At 39.3% G+C, this 19,554-nt stretch overlaps 1 protein-coding gene across 1 annotated transcript; it reads left to right on the top strand.

Moving 5' to 3' along the window:
• Window positions 1–11,373: 11,373 nt before the first annotated feature.
• Window positions 11,374–18,270, top strand: zgc:172270 (uncharacterized protein LOC100136849 homolog). The gene is made up of 3 exons (XM_036559596.1): window positions 11,374–11,607; window positions 16,288–16,475; window positions 17,866–18,270. Exons 1-3 carry the CDS (start codon window positions 11,389–11,391, stop codon window positions 18,014–18,016), a joined length of 558 nt encoding a protein of 185 aa, XP_036415489.1. The 5' UTR covers window positions 11,374–11,388; the 3' UTR covers window positions 18,017–18,270.
• The last annotated feature ends 1,284 nt before the right edge of the window (window positions 18,271–19,554 follow it).

Raw genomic sequence — 19,554 nt, 5'->3', positions numbered from 1 at the left:
TTTCAAATTTTTCAAATGTTACATTTGGATTGAAATCTGAAGCGTTCAAACTGAATTAAAATGTGAAGTGCTTAAATCAGAATCAATCTGAAATATTCAAACTGGATTGAATTCTGAAGTGTTCAAATCAATTTCAAAATCTTTTCAAACTGGGTTCAGATCTAAAGTATTCAAACTGAATTGAAATCCTTAATGTCAAATTGGATTCAAGTCTAAAAACCCCAAATCAGATTAAAACATAGTAACATAGTAAGATTATCTTGCTTGGGTTAACTTTTGAGAAACCCAGTGAACGTCCCTAACAGAACCGAAAAAATGGACATTGTATGTTTATACTTGAAGAAAAAGGTTCATCCTGAATATGTGAAAAATCTGGTTTTGTTGGTGCGTCTGAACAATGACCAAACCAGATTTTGGGCACATGGATGATAAATATTAATTATATTTTTCATAACTTTTTTCACTCCATGTTCAAATTCTGATTTCCAGCTTTTTCAGAAAGTGATCAGATGCCAAAAGTGGATCTTATCAGACAAATCTGATCAAATGAAGAAGAATGTTTGTCCTGTCCGCTGGATCAGCATCCTGTCTGTAGGCATGATTTTGGCATGTGATACTTTGTTAAAATAATTGAGTAGATTCAGAAATAAACAAAAGCTTTTAGGAGACGAGAAATGAGAAATTAGATTTCTGTTGTCTAATTTTCTAATTTTAATGAATTAATTCACATTCACATTGACCTATGTGAAGTAATGTGAATTACTGTTTAAGGCTGTCTAAACTCAAAAATAAATACTCAGGGCAGTTTGTTTTGGGAGCGTCTGATGCTACAGCTTGAGATAGAATACAGGATTGTTTGAATTGCTGTCATCAGGTTTTTTCACACTGAGTTAATGAAAATGAAATGAAATCGTTAAACACTCAGCGCAGTTCGTAACAGGATGCCTTCACTTACAGCCTTAACAAACATCTGACTGATTGTCCAGCTTGTGTTAGGTCAGTAATCTATCAGTCTCCCCTGTTATTTATGTTAACATGTAACATATTTCATATTTTGCTACAATTCTGAAAGAATTCTTTGTTCATCATTTCACTGTTTGTCTCATTTTTCATAACAGCACAATAACATATACAATACTGTGCAACAGTCGTTTGTTTAATTTCCAGTCAAAGCAGCCATCAAGCACAAGCTATTCACTTTCATAAGCTATTTCTAAGAAGATAATCTACTTGCATGAGGAAAATAAGTGAAAAAACAGGAAAAAGTGAAAAATTTAGAAAAATTGTGAGAAGAAGAAAATGCAACTTCCAAGACTGAACTTTGGAGGTGTGGCTGCAGATTTCTTTGCAAAACTGAAAGTGAGTCTCCTGAAAAGAATAAAGGTAAATAATGGACACATATGGACAATATTAAAAAATATCTAATATTTTAATAATAAAATAATATATTTATAATAAAATACTTTATTTAATTTAAGTAGTTATTTAAATTAAGTAGATGTTAGCTTGAAGCTGAAAAATGAATGAATTTGGCTGTTTTGACTGGAAATTTAATGCATGACATTTACACAGTACAGTATATGGTCATTTTTATAGTAATGTTTATGAATAATATTTTAACATATATACGTTTTTGACCAAGAAACACTTTTGCTATCAGACGTTTGACTTTTGTGTACATAATCGGGTCTGTATTTATTGTGCGAAACGATGTTTATTCAGGAAACTCAAATGCTCCGTCACTTGTTTCTGACGCTTTTACTGCAACAATCAATTCTGAAATGAAGCTAAGCTCTTTTGTTTCATTGCTGAATAAAAACCTCCCTGTGAAGAAATGTGACGTCGTCTCTGCAGTGTGTTACACATTGAGTTTCTTTGTTTGGAGGGGATAGTTAGAAATGGAGTAGGTCAGAGGCTGGACAGCTCCTCTGTTGACTAATGCGCCTGCTAGCCGTTAACTTGCCTCGTCGTTGCTCAGTGCGCTCTCTCTTTGGCCTTCACTCTGCTGTCTATACGTCACGTTGGTCCCACTGTACATCACAATGCTTTACTTGTTAATGAATTGTACTGTGGAGAAGACTCAGTTGACGACTTCACTGTTTCATCATGTGAAGTCAAAGTACAACTTGTGTCAGTTATACATTTAGGAGAATTCGCTGGGTTTAAAGAGACACTCTGGTCAAAATGAAATCTTTAGCCATCACTACGTCTTTTCTACACATGCTTACTCGCATCCTACAGTGGTGCAGAGTCATCTCCAGAGTGAGATTTTCCACTTTAAAGACTAGAAAACCCCCCGTCTCATGACGCATCTTGAAGGTTGGAAAGCTACAGCTGCTTCAGTGTGAACGCAGAAGGAAGACAGATGGCTAATGCTAGTGCTAGGAAGCCAAATATCTCATTTCAGCCCTGAATATGTCATTGCATATGTACAGTTAAAATAATTCTACAATGTAAATTGAATGTGGATCACAACAACACTAACTACAGAGGGTTAAAGAACCCATATCATAATAAATATAAGAATTTTCCTCACTTTTTTAAGACTTTCGTGTAGTGTGTAAACATATTTTCAAAATTTGCCATTCATTTCACAGTCTATACAGTCCATGTATGGAAACTAAGATGCATAAAAAGCCCATTTTAATTAATTCAACATTCATGTTAACATGTAACATATTCCATATATACTTTTGTTTCATTTCCGGTCAAAACAGCCATCAAACACAAGCTATTCACTTTTCAGGAGATACTTCTAAGACGATAATCCACTTGCATAAAGAAAACAAGTTAAAAAACAGAAAAAAGTGAAAAAAAAAAAACTGAAAAATTATGAGAAGCAGAAAATGCAACCAATTTCTAAGACTGAACTTTGGAGGCGTGGCTGCAAGATTTCTGTGAAAAACTGAAAGTGAGTCTCCTGAAAAGAAGTTGTGAAATATGTAAAGGGCCTACATCATAATAAAAATAATAATTTTCCTCATTTTTTAAGACTTGTAGTGTGTAAACACATTTTCAAAATTCACCATTCATTTTAGTCTTTACAGTCCATACGTGGAAGTAAAGACTCAAAGAAAGCCTATTTTAATTCATTGAACTTGTGATGTCACAAAAACAACACATTTACATATATCCACCTATTCAGCCTACAGCAGTTTAGCCCCACCCCCACCAAAATGGAGAGAATGGATGACTCAAATGACAGGAAAAACTCATCAGATGAGGAAAGCAACAAGCTAAAAGCTAAAGTTAGCAAAGATAGCTGGATATCTAGATATGTTACCTGAGTTTGGCTTCTTTTCTCTGGCCGAAAGGGTAAAAACATGTTAAGGCAGATTGGTTGACACCACGGGGATTCCCAAGGTCCCAAGGGTTGTATTATGTATTTGCATAATGCATGAAAATGATATAAAATCATGAATTTTGTCAAACTGATGAGGCTGAGCGACGTCATGCTGCACTACAGCACAACAAATTACATATTAAACTACACTTTTAGGCTAGAATGACCTTTCAAAAGGATATTTTTTCAATTTATTTATTTATTTATTTATTTATTTATTTATTTATTCTTTCTCTTACTGTCCACTTATGATATGTACTTTTTTATGCTCCCAAAACAGCCTTAAATCATATTTACATGACCCCTTTCCAATCTCTGTCCTTAGAATCCCCTCAAACACTTTTTTTGTTTTTTAATGTACTTTTAAAACTGATATATGTAAATGAGCTCTGTTCTGATTGGCTGCCCTGTACTGTGCCTCATACAAAAAGCAGTCCGAGCTGAAACACCCCTTGTAACTTCAGTTTGAATGGGTGGGGCTAAACTGCTGTAGTTTGTGGTTATATGTAAATGTGTTGTTTTTTGTGACATCACAAATACAATGAACTAAAATGGGCTTTTTTATGTGTCTTAGTTTCCATATATGGACTGTGAAAACTGGGAAATGAGCTGTAACTTTTAAAACATAACATGTTTACACACTAAATGATGCTCTTGAAATAAATAAAATGAAAATAAATTTTAAGTGGGTAAAATTCTGATTTTTATTATCATATGGGCCCTTTAACCTTTAGAAATCTGTAGATGTTTTGTTATACATTCCATTTACCTTACATAATTATTGTAAATGTACATATTTAACTACATATTTACACGACGAGGTACATTTACATTAGTGTTAAATTGTGTATTAAAAGTTTTGCACTGCTTTGATGCCAAATAATGACTTTCTTTCCACAAATAAGATCATACACATCAAATTCAAATCATAACATGATATTCCCATATATGAAACACAACTTGACACCGAATGTAAATCGGACACAAACGTAATTCATTACGTAACTAACTAAATAAACAATTATGTAATTACATTTAAACAGTTATGCAATGTGAACTGAATGTAAAGCAAAAAAAGACCCCTAACCCTTGCCATGCTCTCTGTTAATAAACAGAAAACTAGTCTTGGGGCAGTTATAACACAGTAATTACAGCAGTTAAGTAAAGGTAACATCACCAACAGATAACATCATCAAATTCAGCTCATATTCATTTGCGTTCGTCCTGTCCGAGTGGAGGATTTAGGAGAAGTCTTGAGTCTTGGCCCTGTTTTGCAGTTATATAAGAGAAAATCTGCTGTGGAACATCTGTCAGAACAGCAGGCCAACATGACCACACACTCACACACACACTCACACACACACACACACACTCACACACACACACTCACACACTACCTGCTCTCACCATGTCATCACAGTTCATGATGACACACTTCTATACAGCATGCTCAAGACCAAACATGGATCCACGCCCAAAGACCTTGACCTAGTAGTGGACAGTATGGGGAAAAATGTATATTATGCTTTAATTATAATTAATTATAATAAATAATGAACCTTTCTGATGGTTTCAGTATGTATTTTCTCAATTAAAGTAAATTTAGAAGCTTAAGTAACCATGTTCTTGTAGGTTTACAGTGGCTTATTATTCCAGGATGTTTTAAAAAGAACTATATTAAACAATCTAATTCAGAGTAAATCTGAACTAGTTTGATTGTGTTGAATAGTAAAAAAATAGAGACGCACCGATACCACTTTTTCCCTTCTGATCCTTAAGTACCGGCCGATACCGAGTACCGATACTGATACTAACTCTATCTAACCTAACTCAACAGTCCTGATATTTATACAATTACATTTTAAAAAAATTTTATTTTGGTAAAATCTGTGCTCTGCATAACAAAGAAAACATACTCCGCTCGGCTAGATGGCATTTACTTCTTGGATTATATTTATTAGATGCTTAAGAAAACTTATTTTTGTGCATTTACCGTATATATTTAGTATTTACTACTTCGACATTAGTAATAAGAACCATGGCGACGGGCCGTGAGACCCCGCTGCTGAGTGACACAGATGACCGATGGAGACACACCAAAGGCGGGGCTAGTGGGCTTGTTAGTGGGCTGCTCTGCTAAGGGCTAAATGTGATGATGTTAGTCTCAGGCTAACACATTAGCCACAAGCTAACATGCTAGTCACAGTACAATGATACATACACTGTAAAGTTACATCCCAAAGTAAAGCACAGTAGTTTAAAAAAAGTCCCGCATAGGTCCTTATGCAGGCCTCTTAGTGACCACTCCACAAGAGGAATAAAAAAAAAAAAATTAAAAATTAATATACCAAATAAAATATTTTTCTCTGTAACTCTGTTATCAGGTGAAGTAGGACTTTGTTATCTCTCTGTTCGTGAAATGTTGTCACTCTGTGCTGAGCTGCTGGTGAGCAGTGAGGGGTGAAAGGCGAGGGGTGAGACCACCTGCTGTGAAAACAATTCACCTTTCCACAAAGACGGCCGTGCCAAGATAAAACAGTCAACTTCAGCTTTTTTCATAGCAAAAAAAGTGACATTTATATTGCATTTATATATCTATATTGCTGTTATTGCTGTTTTATATTGCTTAAATATTACTGTTATTTTACGTGTAATTTCACATGTAGTTTCCTGTATCCTCTAAACAAATGTATCAATTTATAGGGCAAAAAACTTCAAATGTTAGTGACAGACATTCATGTACTGTTTTTAAGAGACATGTCATGATCTGCCTCTGCCTGCGCTCGATTAAGGTACGAACACGCAGGACAGGAGGAGCTGACTGATTATTGGAGAGTGAAAATCAATTAGCAAGAGATTTCCGGCCTGGAAATCCCACAGTGCCATCTGCCGTGATACAGCTGACATATCATCGCATTATACTACAGCCAACTAGAACAATGAGGTCCAGACTGAAGTTCAAAATAAGGTTCATTTCCGAGTAGTTTGCTTTAGATTCAGCTGAAGGTCTGTGACGGAACCGTCGCAGGATAAAGCTGCGTCCTGTGTGGTTCTTTAGAGCTGTAATTACTGCAAAAGTCTGCTATTTTCAGTGATTAAAAAAATGAATCCAAGAGTATTACATCACCAGCTTCACATCCAGCAGACGTCCAAACACAGCAGTTAAGCCAAGAGGTGAACACACACACACACACACACACACACACACACACACCCACACGTGCACACACACTCAGCCATCTGCTGCTCAGCCACACAGAATCCATTAACTTCTTCATATACCACCGTAACTAAAGACAGCATGGAGACAGAATACAGCACTGCTACTGTCACAAGACTCTCTCTCTCTCTCTCTCTCACTCTCTGTTTCTTTCTCTCTTACTATCTCTGTCTCTCTCTCCCTCCCTCTCCTTCTGTCTCACTCACTCTCTCTCACTCTCTCTCTGTCTGTTTCTTTCTCCCTCTCCTTCTGTCTCACTCACTCACTGTCTTTCTCTCTCTCTCTGTTCTCTATCTCTCTGTTCTTACTCTCTCTCTCACTCTCTCTCTGTTTCTTTCTCCCTCACTTTCTGTCTCTCTCTCCCTCCCTCTCCTTCTGTCTCACTCACTCACTGTCTCTTTCTCTCTCCCTATCTCTGTTCTCTCTCTCTTTCTCTCTCTCTCTCTCTCTCTCTCTCTATCTATCTATCCCTCTCCTACTCTCTCGTTCTCTCTGTCTCGTTCTCTCTCTATTTTATCTTTATCTTGCTCAAAATTACCTAATTTTGGTAAAATAGCTAAACGTATAATAGAATTAGTATATTAGTATATATGTACGTATTGCACCCAGTGAGCCGCAGTTCTGCAGACAGAAATGCTGTGTTGATGAGAGAGGTCAGCGGAGAATGACCAGACTTGTTTGAGTTGACAGAAAGGCTGCAGTAACTCAGATAACCACTCTGTGCAATTCTGGTGAGGAGAAATGCATCTTAGAATGAACAATACACCAAACCTTAAGGTGGATGGGCTACAACAGCACAAGACCACATTGGGTTACACTTCTGCTGCAGTGGGCACAAGCTCACAAACACTGGTCAGTTGAAGACTGGAAAAAAGATTTCTGCTGAGGCTCAAAGATGAAAGGGTCAGAATTTGGCACCAACAGCATGAATCCATGGACCCAACATTTGTGCCAACAGTCCAGGCTGGTGGTGGTGGTGTAATGTTGTGGGGGATGTTTTCTCGGCACACTCTGGTCCTGTTAATACCTATCAATCATCGCTTGAATGCCACAACTTATTTGAGTGCTGTTTCTGACCATGTGTATCCTTTCATGCCACAATTTACCATCTTCTAATGGCAACGTCCAGCATGATAATGCACCACTGTCACAAAGCAAAAGTCATCTCAAGCTGGTTTCATCAACATGACAGGAAAGTGAGGCCCTGCCCAGTATTAGCATAGCGTTCCTAATATAGTGGTCAGTGAGTGTATTACATTTACACTAGTCTGCCTTTCAGATTAAATACTTCTGCCAATAATCATGATGATGTAACGTCACATATGACCTCACTGAAGTATGAAGTATTAAGTAATGAAGTCAATACAGCATTTTGACACGGAAGGATGTCAAAGCACAGATTAGAGACAGATACATGGATACAGCAGCTGTGAGAGTGAAATATTTCCTCGTATTTACTCGTTAAGCCGGCCGGAGGGGCTATAAATAGAAAGTTAAGGATGATCTGTTAATGGCTGCAGCGGTTGGTCAGGAACAGCTTTAAAAGCATATTGCGAAATCCTCTGAACATGGCGGAGTATTTTCCACATTATCCCGTCCCCGAGGACATTGGAGCGTGACGTAATCAGCCCCTCTTTCTGTGCTAGGCTCTGCGGACAGTGGTCTTTGTGTTTTGGGTCAGGAGCGGAGACGCTGAGTGGCCATTTGCCTTTATGAAGAGCTGACAGGCCGGCAACCATCGCTAAGCCATTTATCACGTTAGCCATCATGTAATGCTTTTTCCAGCACCTGCAGTGTCACCACAACATCCTTCTGTGGCTCCATTATGCTAAATGATATTAGTAGGTGTTGTTATGTTTGTAATTGCATTGACCTGAGTAGACTGACCATAGAAAATACCCTCACTGGACACTTTATTTACTTGTTCCTACACTCATTGTCCATTTTATCAGCTCCACTTACTATATAGGTGCACTTTGTAGTTCTACAGTTACAGACTGTAGTCCGTCTGTTTCTCTGCATACTTTGTTAGCCCCCTTTTACCCTGTTCTTCAGTGGTCAGGACCCACACAGGACCACCACAGAGCAGGTGGATCATTCTCAGCACTGCAGTAACACTGACGTGGTGGTGGTGCATTAGTGTGTGTTGTGCTGGTCTGAGTAGATCAGACACAGCAGTGCTGCTGGTGTTTTTAAACACTGTGTCCATTCACTGTCCACTCTATTAGACACTCCAACCTTGTTGATCCACCTTGTAAATGCAAAGTTAGTGATGATAGCTCACTCCTGCTGCTCTAGTCCTTCATCAGTGGTCAGTTTCTGACCTCAGGACACCGTTCGCTGGATATTTGTGGTTCTCAGTCCAGTTATGACACTCACTTCTATAGATCCTGATCCTGACCACTGAAGAACAGGGTAAAAGGGGGCTAACAAAGTATGCAGAGAAGGATGGACTACAGTCTGTAACTGTAGAACTACAAAGTGCTCCTATATAGTAAGTGGAGCTGATAAAATGGACAATGAGTGTAGATACAGGGTAGAAGTACAGTCATATGGAAAGGTTTTGGCACCCCTGGTCAAATGACATTATTAAACAAAAGTAAACATAAAATGTGGCTTATGCAAAAGTCACAGCACATTTTATATTGGTTACGTATTATTTTCCCATATGTTAAACTCAAATAAATAAAAATTATGTACTAAAATTAGGTTTATTCCCTGTAGATGACGTGTTCACATATTTTCACTTTGAAAATCAACAAAACATGTAGTTCGACAAGGGGTATGTACATAATAAATTACACCTACACTATATGGACAAAAGTATTAGGACTCATACACATTACAGCTACAGGAGCTTTTATGACTCCCATTCTAAATTCATAGGCATTAATATGGAGTTGGTCCCCATTTGCAGCTCTAACAGCTTCCACTCTTCTGGGAAGCTTTCTACAAGATTTTGATGCATGTCTGTGGGGAATTTGTGCCCATTCATCCAGAAGAGCATTTGAGAGGTCAGACATTGATGTTAGATGAGAGGGGCTGAGGTCAGGGCTCTGTGTGGGCCAGCCAAGTTCTTCCACACCAAACTCACCCAGGCATGCCTTTATGGACCTTGCTTTGTGCACTGGGTTTCAGTCATGCTGGAACAGAAAAGGTTCTTCCCCAAACTGTGCGCACAAAGTTGGAAGTGTACAATTGCCCAAAATGTCTTGGTCTGCTGAAGCATTAAGATTTCCCTTCACTGGAACTAGTGGTTCTAGACCAACCCCTGAAAAACAACCCCATAGCATCATCCCTCCTCCACCAAACTTTACAGTTGGTAAAATGTTTAAAGTCACTGAGCTCTTCAGTACGACCCTCTACTGCCAGTGTTTGTCTATCGAGACTGCAAGGCTATGTGCTTAATTTTATACACCTGTTAGCAATGAGTGTGGCTGAAACACCTGAACTCAATAATTAGGAGGGGTGTCCCAATACTTTTGTCTATATAGTGTATCATCACTGATGTTGAGCCACTGTTTTACACTGAAATAGTCAGTAGGAGTGTTGAGTCTGGGAGCGCTCTCAGCGTTATTCCGGAAAAAAGGTTGTATCCCTTATAACCTCTGCCCAGTATTACTCAGCATTCTGCCCTCACTTACCCTGGACTGACCCTTGTATGGGGTTCACTGTTCCTAATTCCATAAAATCCTTTTTTTAAGTTTTAAGAACTTAAAGTGCAAAAAACTTTTTAAGTGTTTCATAAGACTTTTCATTTGTTTTAAGTGCATCTAATGTAACACGTGTCTTTACAATGGAATTCCACAGATTTTTCTAAATCTCTGCACAAATAAATGGTTACTATGTAAACAGAGCTCCAGAGGTTTTCATGTGAAATGCTTTGTTTTAGAGAAACTCACACACTCACAATTGTTTACAGCGGTGGTGATAGGAACCAGACGTCTGAGGAGCGCAATGCCTCTAAAAGCTTCCTTACAGAAAGTTACTGTAAATGCAGTGGTTATAAATGGGCCTTGTGGTATCTGAGACATTGTTTTACTATAGTTTTGAGAAGGTTTTGGCCTAAAGCATAATAATAATGTAGGACTACATGCAGCCAAAATAGTACCAGAATTGTATTTATTTATTTATTTATTGTCAGATTTTATCACTATTTTATCATCAAGACTACAAATAAACAGCCAGAAGACACACATAGGTTTTCCAATAGTAAATAAAAAGGCTTTATTTGTGCAGTAAAGTTTGTGACCCCTGGTTCCTTTCAGCACCACTGTAAAGAAAGAGTTGGTTAGTTTTCCTACAATGAACCATTTCACATCAAACCACTGTATGTACACATATTCAAAATTTGGTGGAATTCCCCTTTACCTATAACCAATTATAAAACTACATTGAACAATGCTGAAGATTAGAGAAAAGAGCTGTAAAGGCTGGTTCAAGGTTCCTTTGCCTTGAGATGGTTTATAAAACATACTTATTTAATTTCGCAGGGAAATTTAAAGGTTAAGCGAATAACTTAAGTTGTTTTATGGTTAGTCAGTCATGGATCTGAGTTGAGCTGTATTGAACAAGTGGTGGCCCATCCTGGGGTATTTATAGCTCCTGTAGAAGGGGGGGTGCAGATCTCCCCAAGGGGGCCTGTTGGGGAATTCTTATAAGAGCATGCTCACTTTCCTAATATATCCCTCAGCTCGGGCGGCGCAGCAGCAGAAGCTCAGTGCACTTTGGAGTGGATCTGAAAGTGAGCGCCGCCGTTTGTATGTGAGGTTGGGCGCCTGTGAGTGTCCAGACGTCTGGTCGGTGGTCTGGGGCCGCTGGGTTCATGACCGGCACCATGATGCGGAGCACGGCCGGGGTAGAGACGGAGATTGACCTGGGGGACGAGGGCGACAGCGAGGACAGCGAGGGTCAGCAGCCGTGGAAGACGCAGCTGGCGACGGTGATGGAGGAAGAGGAGGAGGAGGATGTGGTGTCGACGCAGAGCGACACCAGGCCACTGCTCAACGAGAGGGACCCACGGCAGATTAATGAATGCCTGAAGGTACTCAAAGTCCCAGAGAGCAAAATATTAACAAATATTAATATTAAAATATTAAATATTAATAACACTTAAACTAAACTTGAGTGTATTAAACATCCAGCAATGCTTGAATGAACAATATAAGATATAAATATGATAAAACACACACTGATCAGAGCTATCTGAGAACTGGGTGGGCGTGGCTAATGAGTAGCTTGATTGACAGCTATCTGTCCAACACTCCTAGCCTGTTCCACCACTAGGAACTAAAATCATTATCCAGCTTTTATTTGTCGGTAACTGGACAAAAAAAAGGACGAACAGATGGACGGATGGATTGATAGATGAAGCAACGCGTGAATAAAGGAACGGACGAATGAACAATGTTGGTGTTGGATAAACAAACGAACGGACAGCTAGTCAGGTGGTCTAGCTTGCTAGTTTGTGGGTTAGCTTTAGCTCGCTAAGTTTCTCTGACGCTGAAGCTGTTCTGTGTGGGTGGGACCAGTGACGCAGCCTTGTGATTGGTCAGGGGAATGCTTACAGGAGAGTTACCCAAGATTAGGACTGCCCAGTTTACATTGAGAGTAATGTGGTAAAATATATCGGTCATTTATTGGTCATTGGAACATCGTTCAAAGGGCATACTTAGTACATCCTTACTGTTTACCTGCAAGAACAAGTTTAACCTAATTAGAAGGAAAACACAGATTTAGCTTCCCTGTGTCTTTAAAGAGGGATAGTTCAGCAAAAAGTCAAATTTGCAGTTTTCTCCTGACCACACACTGCAAAAAATGGTATCTTGTCAAGTAAAATTACCTTATAGTCAATAAATCTAATATTTCTTGAGATTGTTGTAAGCTTAATGTAAGATTATTTACCCTATGTCTACACATTTTTTACTTGTTTTGTCATTTTATGAAGTTAAAATTATCTCACTATATTGGCAGATAATTGTGCTTGTTTTAAGAAATGTGCTTGAAACCAGCAAAAGTATCTTCTAGTATAGTGAGATAATTTTACTTGATAGAATTACTTATAAAGGACAGAAACCAGATGACCGGATGGTTTAATGCATCTGAAAGCTACCTCACTGAGGTATTACGCGAGCTGTTGCTACCCGATGGCTGAGACATCGTTTTATGTTAGCTTCGAGATAAGTTTTCTTAATGCGGATGCTTTCGTGGTGGAGAAGTAAAAGCAAGCCATTGTGAGGCAAATAGTCCCCATAATAGCCCCCCAAAACACCTGTAGGTTCACTGAATAGTACATAAAATGGTAATATTTGCATTATGGACACTGGGACCCCTGGTCCCCATCACCACCACTGTCAGTAAGTTTCTCTACAATGCACCATTTCATGTCAAGCCATTCTAAATCACTCTATTTACATCTCAGTGGTTGAAGTTTGCTGAAATTTGGAAAAGAAACCCCCCAAATTAAGATGTGGGTTTAAGGTAGCAATAGATTTAAGGTGGCAGGAGATTTAAGGTAGCAGTGAATTTAAATACCAGGCAGAATGTAGCGCTATAGCTCCTCTCGAGATATCTCTGCTTTAAGTGGAAATGAGAACCTTTGTCTTGGTGTTGCAGACAGCTGGTGGCTTCAGACAGTTGAAGGATGAGTGCAACACGTGTTCGATTCATTTCGGAAAGACAATTTTAGCAGCACACAGAACAGACTTTTCCGCAACGGTGACAACATCAAGCTCTCTAACACAAACAGCTCAGAAAACATTGTACAACAATAAAGGGTAACACTTTACTTGACTTCTCCTGATAGGGAGACTGGGGAGCAGCAAGTGACTAAGGCAAGCAGTTTTTGGGGCAACATTTAACCTTATCTAGATCACTACGACACACTTCCGATAAAGCGTTCACTTCCGTTTTTTTACATACATCATTTTATACATCTTTTTTATGCATCGTCCAGCAATACGTTGAAGCAATATACCATTAGAAAGCTTGAAATCTCAGGATTTGATTTCCACAAACCATTTTATGATCCATTATTCATAACAGTAGCAATGATCTCATCTGCAACACCAGCAACGAATGAGCAAACACTAGCAAATCTGACCTGTGAAATGTGCTCTAAAGTATTCGCCAGTATTAGTCACTAGATGAGCATTAGTCACGAAAGTATTCTCCAAACAAATAAGCTCATTTTTGAAAAATGCACCAAATTATACAGCCCATTCCCTTCATATGCTAATGCACCACTGTTGAGCTGAGAGCTGTTTCAGTGGGCGTTTTGTTGGCGGAAGTTGGTGGCGTACAGCGTAGCGTGTGCTGTTGCCCACATGCAGTCATGCTGTCTTGTAAGCTCAGTTCATGACTAGTCTCAGACCAGAAGACTGTGTCCAATAGAAAAATGAATTGGGGAAATCTTCTCTGAATTATTTCAGTAAGTTAAAAAATACATGTCCCTAATTTTAACTCATTTTTGTTATAAGGAATCATGTTTGTATACTTAGGGGTTTTGTTTTGGACACCAAAGGGTAAAAATATTCAAATGCCCAACAGAAAGTTGTCCAATCAAGCTTTTTACATGTGGTATCTAAACAGACACAGCCAAGACAGTGCTCCCATTGGTTAGGACTTCAGGAGCCGAACTGAAGGCCTTACACTCTAGATTAACTACATACATAATTAATAACTGACAGTGGAATCAACCAATTATGTTTTGATTTCATTGAGTGGGACCAATTTAGAGAGGAGAAACATCACTCCAGGTTCTCTTTTACTTCTGGATATGTCATGACTGTAAACATGAGCAGCAGTCTAGCAAAATATCAGTTAAATTACGTTTATTAAAAATAGAGCTGTGTGCCAGAGCCTGCATTCACAACCCACTTCAGGAGTAAGAGTCGGTCACTGTAACAAAAACTGTTAATAATAATAAATTAGGAGGAATCCCATCTGGGATCAGTTCTCCAAGTCAGGACTGGGGCATCACACGGTACTCAACTTTTAAGCTGTTGCTGAACCGAACAGAGCTCACTGAACTCTCGCGATCTCTTGCGTTCTCCCATTACTAGGAGACGCAAATAAACAAACATGAAGCGACTCGCAGCTGCTGCTGTTTTCTCTGCCGTTTGCGCTGACACAGGAAAGAAGCAGCAGGTTTAGGTGGGGCTCATGGTTTTAAAAATGTGATCAATGTGGTATTTTTAAATGTTTTAATTTTTTTTAAATGTTTTTATTTTTAAATGAGATTTAAATGTACATAAACTCAATTGTGCTCGTGCCTTAAACTCCGCTTATTAAAAAGCTTCGCTCCACACGTGAGACTTTTCACCTTTTTTCTTTGTTTACTTGCTGCATTTTCTTCTTTCGTGCTCTCACGTTTCATTGGCTGTTGTAGGAGTCCAATCAGATTGAGTCGTTGACCAGTTTACCTAGATTTCGCTCAGAGTCAGGTCGAAAAAATCTAAATGTTTGATAAACTCTGACTGGTCTGAAACGCAAAAAATCTGAGTCTGCTTCCCTCACACATGACTCGATTCCCTCTCCAACTGTCGCCTCCGACTGACCCAAACATCTGCAGGCTAGAGCCAACCAACACAGACTCAGCCACACTGAGAATCGAGGCTAAAATCGGGGTAAAAGCCGTGTAGTGTGACCCCGGCGTAAGGGAAAACATATATTAATGTCTGTTACAAACTTGAAATAAAACACATGGGATGTCTTTTACAGGCTTCAAATATACACATCAAATCTACAGCAGCCAAAAAATATCCTCTTGTGGCAGCATTAGGTTAGCGCTAACATACTACTAGAATCCCGTAGGTGTGCTAGCATAAATCAGCAATTTGTAGAGGTGGGTGTTTTTCTCAATTTTTGATCACGTTCTGACACTTATGGCCCGATCTGAAGGCCTAGCTCTCAGCTCTGATCTGTCCCAAGAAAAGTGACAGATAACTGACAGCGGGAAAAAAATAGTAAAAGATTTGAGCTTAGACAGTGGCTACTTTAGCATTTCCTCCATTTCGGAGGTTCAGTGCGGCTATAAAAAGCCCCTTCAGAGGTCAACACAGCTAAAGCAGTAACACTACTGGTCGAGAATGCAAATTTGTGTGTCAGTGTTCAAAGTTCAAAGTGAAACTTGGTACGAAACTTCTCACGGAAAATTTATTCTGCCCAGAAATCTGCAATGCAAAATCTCTCAGTGCTGCAAACTCCACTGAAATGAATGTAATTCTTAATTCAGTTATGAACTAAAGTGTCACTGGGCCTCAAAACACAGCAACTCTATCATCATTTTCACACTAGTCCTGATCTTGACTGTACGGTCCACGGCAGTTCTCCATCACAAACCATGTTTAATCAAGCTGTAGGTTTATTCTTTGGGAAATAGATTGGCAGTGGTCTTAACGTTGTTTACTGTCAATAAATAGAGTGGCACTGTTACACTGTAAATATATATTGGACTTATGGGATCATCAGTGCACAAAGAACCAATAACCACAAATAAATATGAATAACAATAAGCACTAGATTGCAATCACAAGTACAGTCTCCGTTTAACACTTTTGTGTTTATATCTGTGGCAGATTGAAATTTGTTCACGTCAGTTCATGTTTGAGAAGACAACCTTCTATTACTACTTATAAGACATGTTATAACACTGCAGTGTCACTGCAAAGCCATCCGCTCTTAAAGCAGCCTGTCTGATGTGTAACTGGTCTGTGTTGGTCAGGTGAGTTTTGAGGACGTGATAGCGGAGCCGGAGTCGGTGCGGAGTGGAGATCGGGTGTGGATCTGGAGTCACGCGCTCTTCGAGGTGTCCCGGGTCTGGTTCTACCGCATCATCACCACACTGCTGGCCGTGCCCGTCTCCATCATCGCTGGAATTCTCTTTGCTGTCCTCAGCTGCCTTCACATCTGGTACTTGTAGTTTATTACTTTTTATGCTGGTGTGTTTAATTTAACACCCAAAATTCCTTGACTTATAACAACGCAAGGCTTATTATGCAGTAGCTACATGGTAAGCAGCGTAAACTGGCTGAGTTGAAGGTCCTGACCATTAAAGGATTTAAAGAGCCCATATCATGGAAACGAGAAGTTTCCTCACTTAAAAAAAAAAAATAATATGAGCTTGTAAAAACATCATAAATCATTATAATATATGCAAGTTAATATAAATACAGTAAAAAGAATTTCTTGTTTTGAAAAAGTAAACTTGTAAGCTGGTTTTGAAACCAATCAGCACTCAGTAGGATTACTGCTACTGAGTGCTGATTGGTCAGCATTACTGCTACTGAGCGCTGATTGGTTGGCATTACTGCTACTGAGTGCTGATTGGTCAGCATTACTGCTACTGAGTGCTGATTGGTTGGCATTACTGCTACTGAGTGCTGATTGGTCAGCATTACTGCTACTGAGCGCTGATCGGTTGGCATTACTGCTACTGAGTGCAGATTGGCTCGCATTACTGCTACTGAGTGCTGATTGGTTGGTATTACTGCTACTGAGTGCTGATTGGTTAGCATTACTGCTACTGAGTGCTGATTGGTTGGCGTTACTGCTACAGAGTGCTGATTGGTTAGCATTACTGCTACTGAGTGCTGATTTGTTGGCATTACTGCTACCGAGTGGTGATTGGTTGTAATTACTGCTACAGAGTGCTGATTGGTTGTAATTACTGCTACTGAGTGGTGATTGGTTGGCATTACTGCTACTGAGTGCTGACTGGTTGGCATTACTGCTACTGAGGGCTGATTGGTTAGCATTACTGCTACTGAGCACTGATTGGTTGGCATTACTGCTACTGAGTGCTGATTGGTTGGCATTACAGTTGATGAGTGCTAAATGGTTGGCATGACTGCTACTCAACATTGATTGGTTGGCAGTACTGCTACTGAGTGCTGATTGGTTGGCATTACTGCTACTGAGCACTGACTGGTTGGCATTACTGCTACTCAACATTGATTGGTTGGCAGTACTGCTACTGAGAGTTGAGCGCTCAAAAAAAGCAGTGTTGAAATATTTTATGCTGTTCTGTGTTCAGAAAATTTGTGCATTTTACTGTATAAAAGTGACTTTTACAAACTGCTATTTTGCACAACAGCTCTATAGCACCTCATTCATTTTGGACTTGCTCGGGTGCTCAGGTGCCCCCTCTAGTGTCTCTGAAGTGCACTCTGAAGACATCATTGCGTGGCAGTTCTCCTCACTAAAAATTCTCAGATACAATCCTTTTAAACAGCACAGATGACCTTAGACTCTGAAATCTGCAGGTGAGAACGCCTCACTCTCCTCCTTTCTTCTCCTCTAGGCTGTTCTCTCCATGTGTAAAGGTGATCCTCATTAACACTGGCTGGCTGGAGACTCTATGGAGCAGCGTTTTGGACATCATCATCCTCCCTTTCTTCCAAAGTGTGGCCAAGTGCTGTAGAGGCATCAGCGTGCAGCTCACACGCCAGTGAGGACGACTCACCAGGACTATGCTGTTTTTTAATGAAAACTCCCACACAGAGCAGAAAAGAGTCACTGGATGTGGTGATGGACCTCTAACGTTCCCTCTGTGGAGGTGTGAAGGCCAGAGGGGACTAGTGGAGGAGTGAGAATATGTTAACTGTAAAAAAAAAAGACATAAATGGACATGCAACATTAGTGTTGTTTATATAAATAAGCATGAATGGAAGTTCCCAGGAGTTCCCAATCTCGATGAGACAAAGACTAGCATAGTGTGGGGTCACCACAACTGGGATTGGGAACCCCCTGCTTTAGAACCTGCCAAGACACAGCCACTGTCAGCTGTTCCAGGGCTAGTGTTAACAGCAAAGAGCATGGTAGCGATGGATACTATACATGTTGGTAGGTACAGTTGTGTTTTTTGAAAGCTTTAGTTCAGCACAAAAAAAATACACAATTTCTAAGACATGTTTAGTGTCTGAAGTTTGCTTCTTTTGTATAGCACTGTAGCTACAAGGCTATTGTAGCTAAAAAGTAACGGAAGCATGTACCCTGCAATTAGCATTGTGCAAACTACACGTCTAAATCATTACACTGCCTGAAGTTAAAGTCAAGCAGAAATCAAAATGTACCCTTTAAACTTTTAGTTCATTAGACAGGATTCATCATGTCACAACAAAATTTTACAAGTCAAAATTCTAGTTTTCTCATAATCTTGCATCAAATTACAAAGACGTTTTCCTGCAAAAGGAACAAAAATGTCTGTTATACCTACATATAAATGTATGATATATATAGAAATATATTTCGCTGTTGTCGGAAGAAAACCTTGTATCTCCAAAATTGTAACTTTACAGGAGAAGGAAAAAACCTACTTTACTTTTAATGTAAGTCAATGGAACCAGACTTTTTTCCAAGTAACTATGGGCCATTTCTTTTGGTCCATTCTTCATGAAATTTACACACAATGAAAAGGGTAACATGTATTTTCAAATTATGTCAAAAACTGAAAAAACGACAAAAATGGAGATACGAGGTTTTCTTCCGACAACAGCGATATATATATATATACCAGTATATATAAATAAGAAACAGTAGCACTATTAAAAGAGACAGCTTTATCTTCCAGCTGTTGTTTGCCACAGCCACGCCGTACATAAGCAAAGCTTTCTTTTCTCTAACAGTTCATTCGCTGCTCAGCTAATGTCTGACTCTCAGCTCTTTCTGCTCACACATACATATCCCCCTGGGTGGAACTAGCCCCACCCTTCACAATAAGGGTCCTCAGCAGAATAACTCTGTGAATAAATGCTGAAGATAACAAATAACCTAAAACTAACATGTAAACATTTCTTGAACATGATATATATATATGGTGAACAACAACAAAAACAACATTAAGTCCCTTTTCTGGAGGACGTGCGCCTCCCATAATATTAGCAACCCACTACTGGCGTTTGTACCTTCGTCAGGCCATGCTGATAGCCACACCAGGAGTCTCATGGAAGGCACCCATCCTACATATATATATATAAATCCACCGACACTC

The sequence above is a fragment of the Colossoma macropomum genome, unplaced genomic scaffold (genome assembly GCF_904425465.1).
Source record: "Colossoma macropomum unplaced genomic scaffold, Colossoma_macropomum, whole genome shotgun sequence".
Taxonomy (NCBI): domain Eukaryota; kingdom Metazoa; phylum Chordata; class Actinopteri; order Characiformes; family Serrasalmidae; genus Colossoma; species Colossoma macropomum.
The sequence above is the reverse complement of the archived record's forward strand: the minus strand, read 5'-3'. Positions and strand labels throughout refer to the sequence as shown.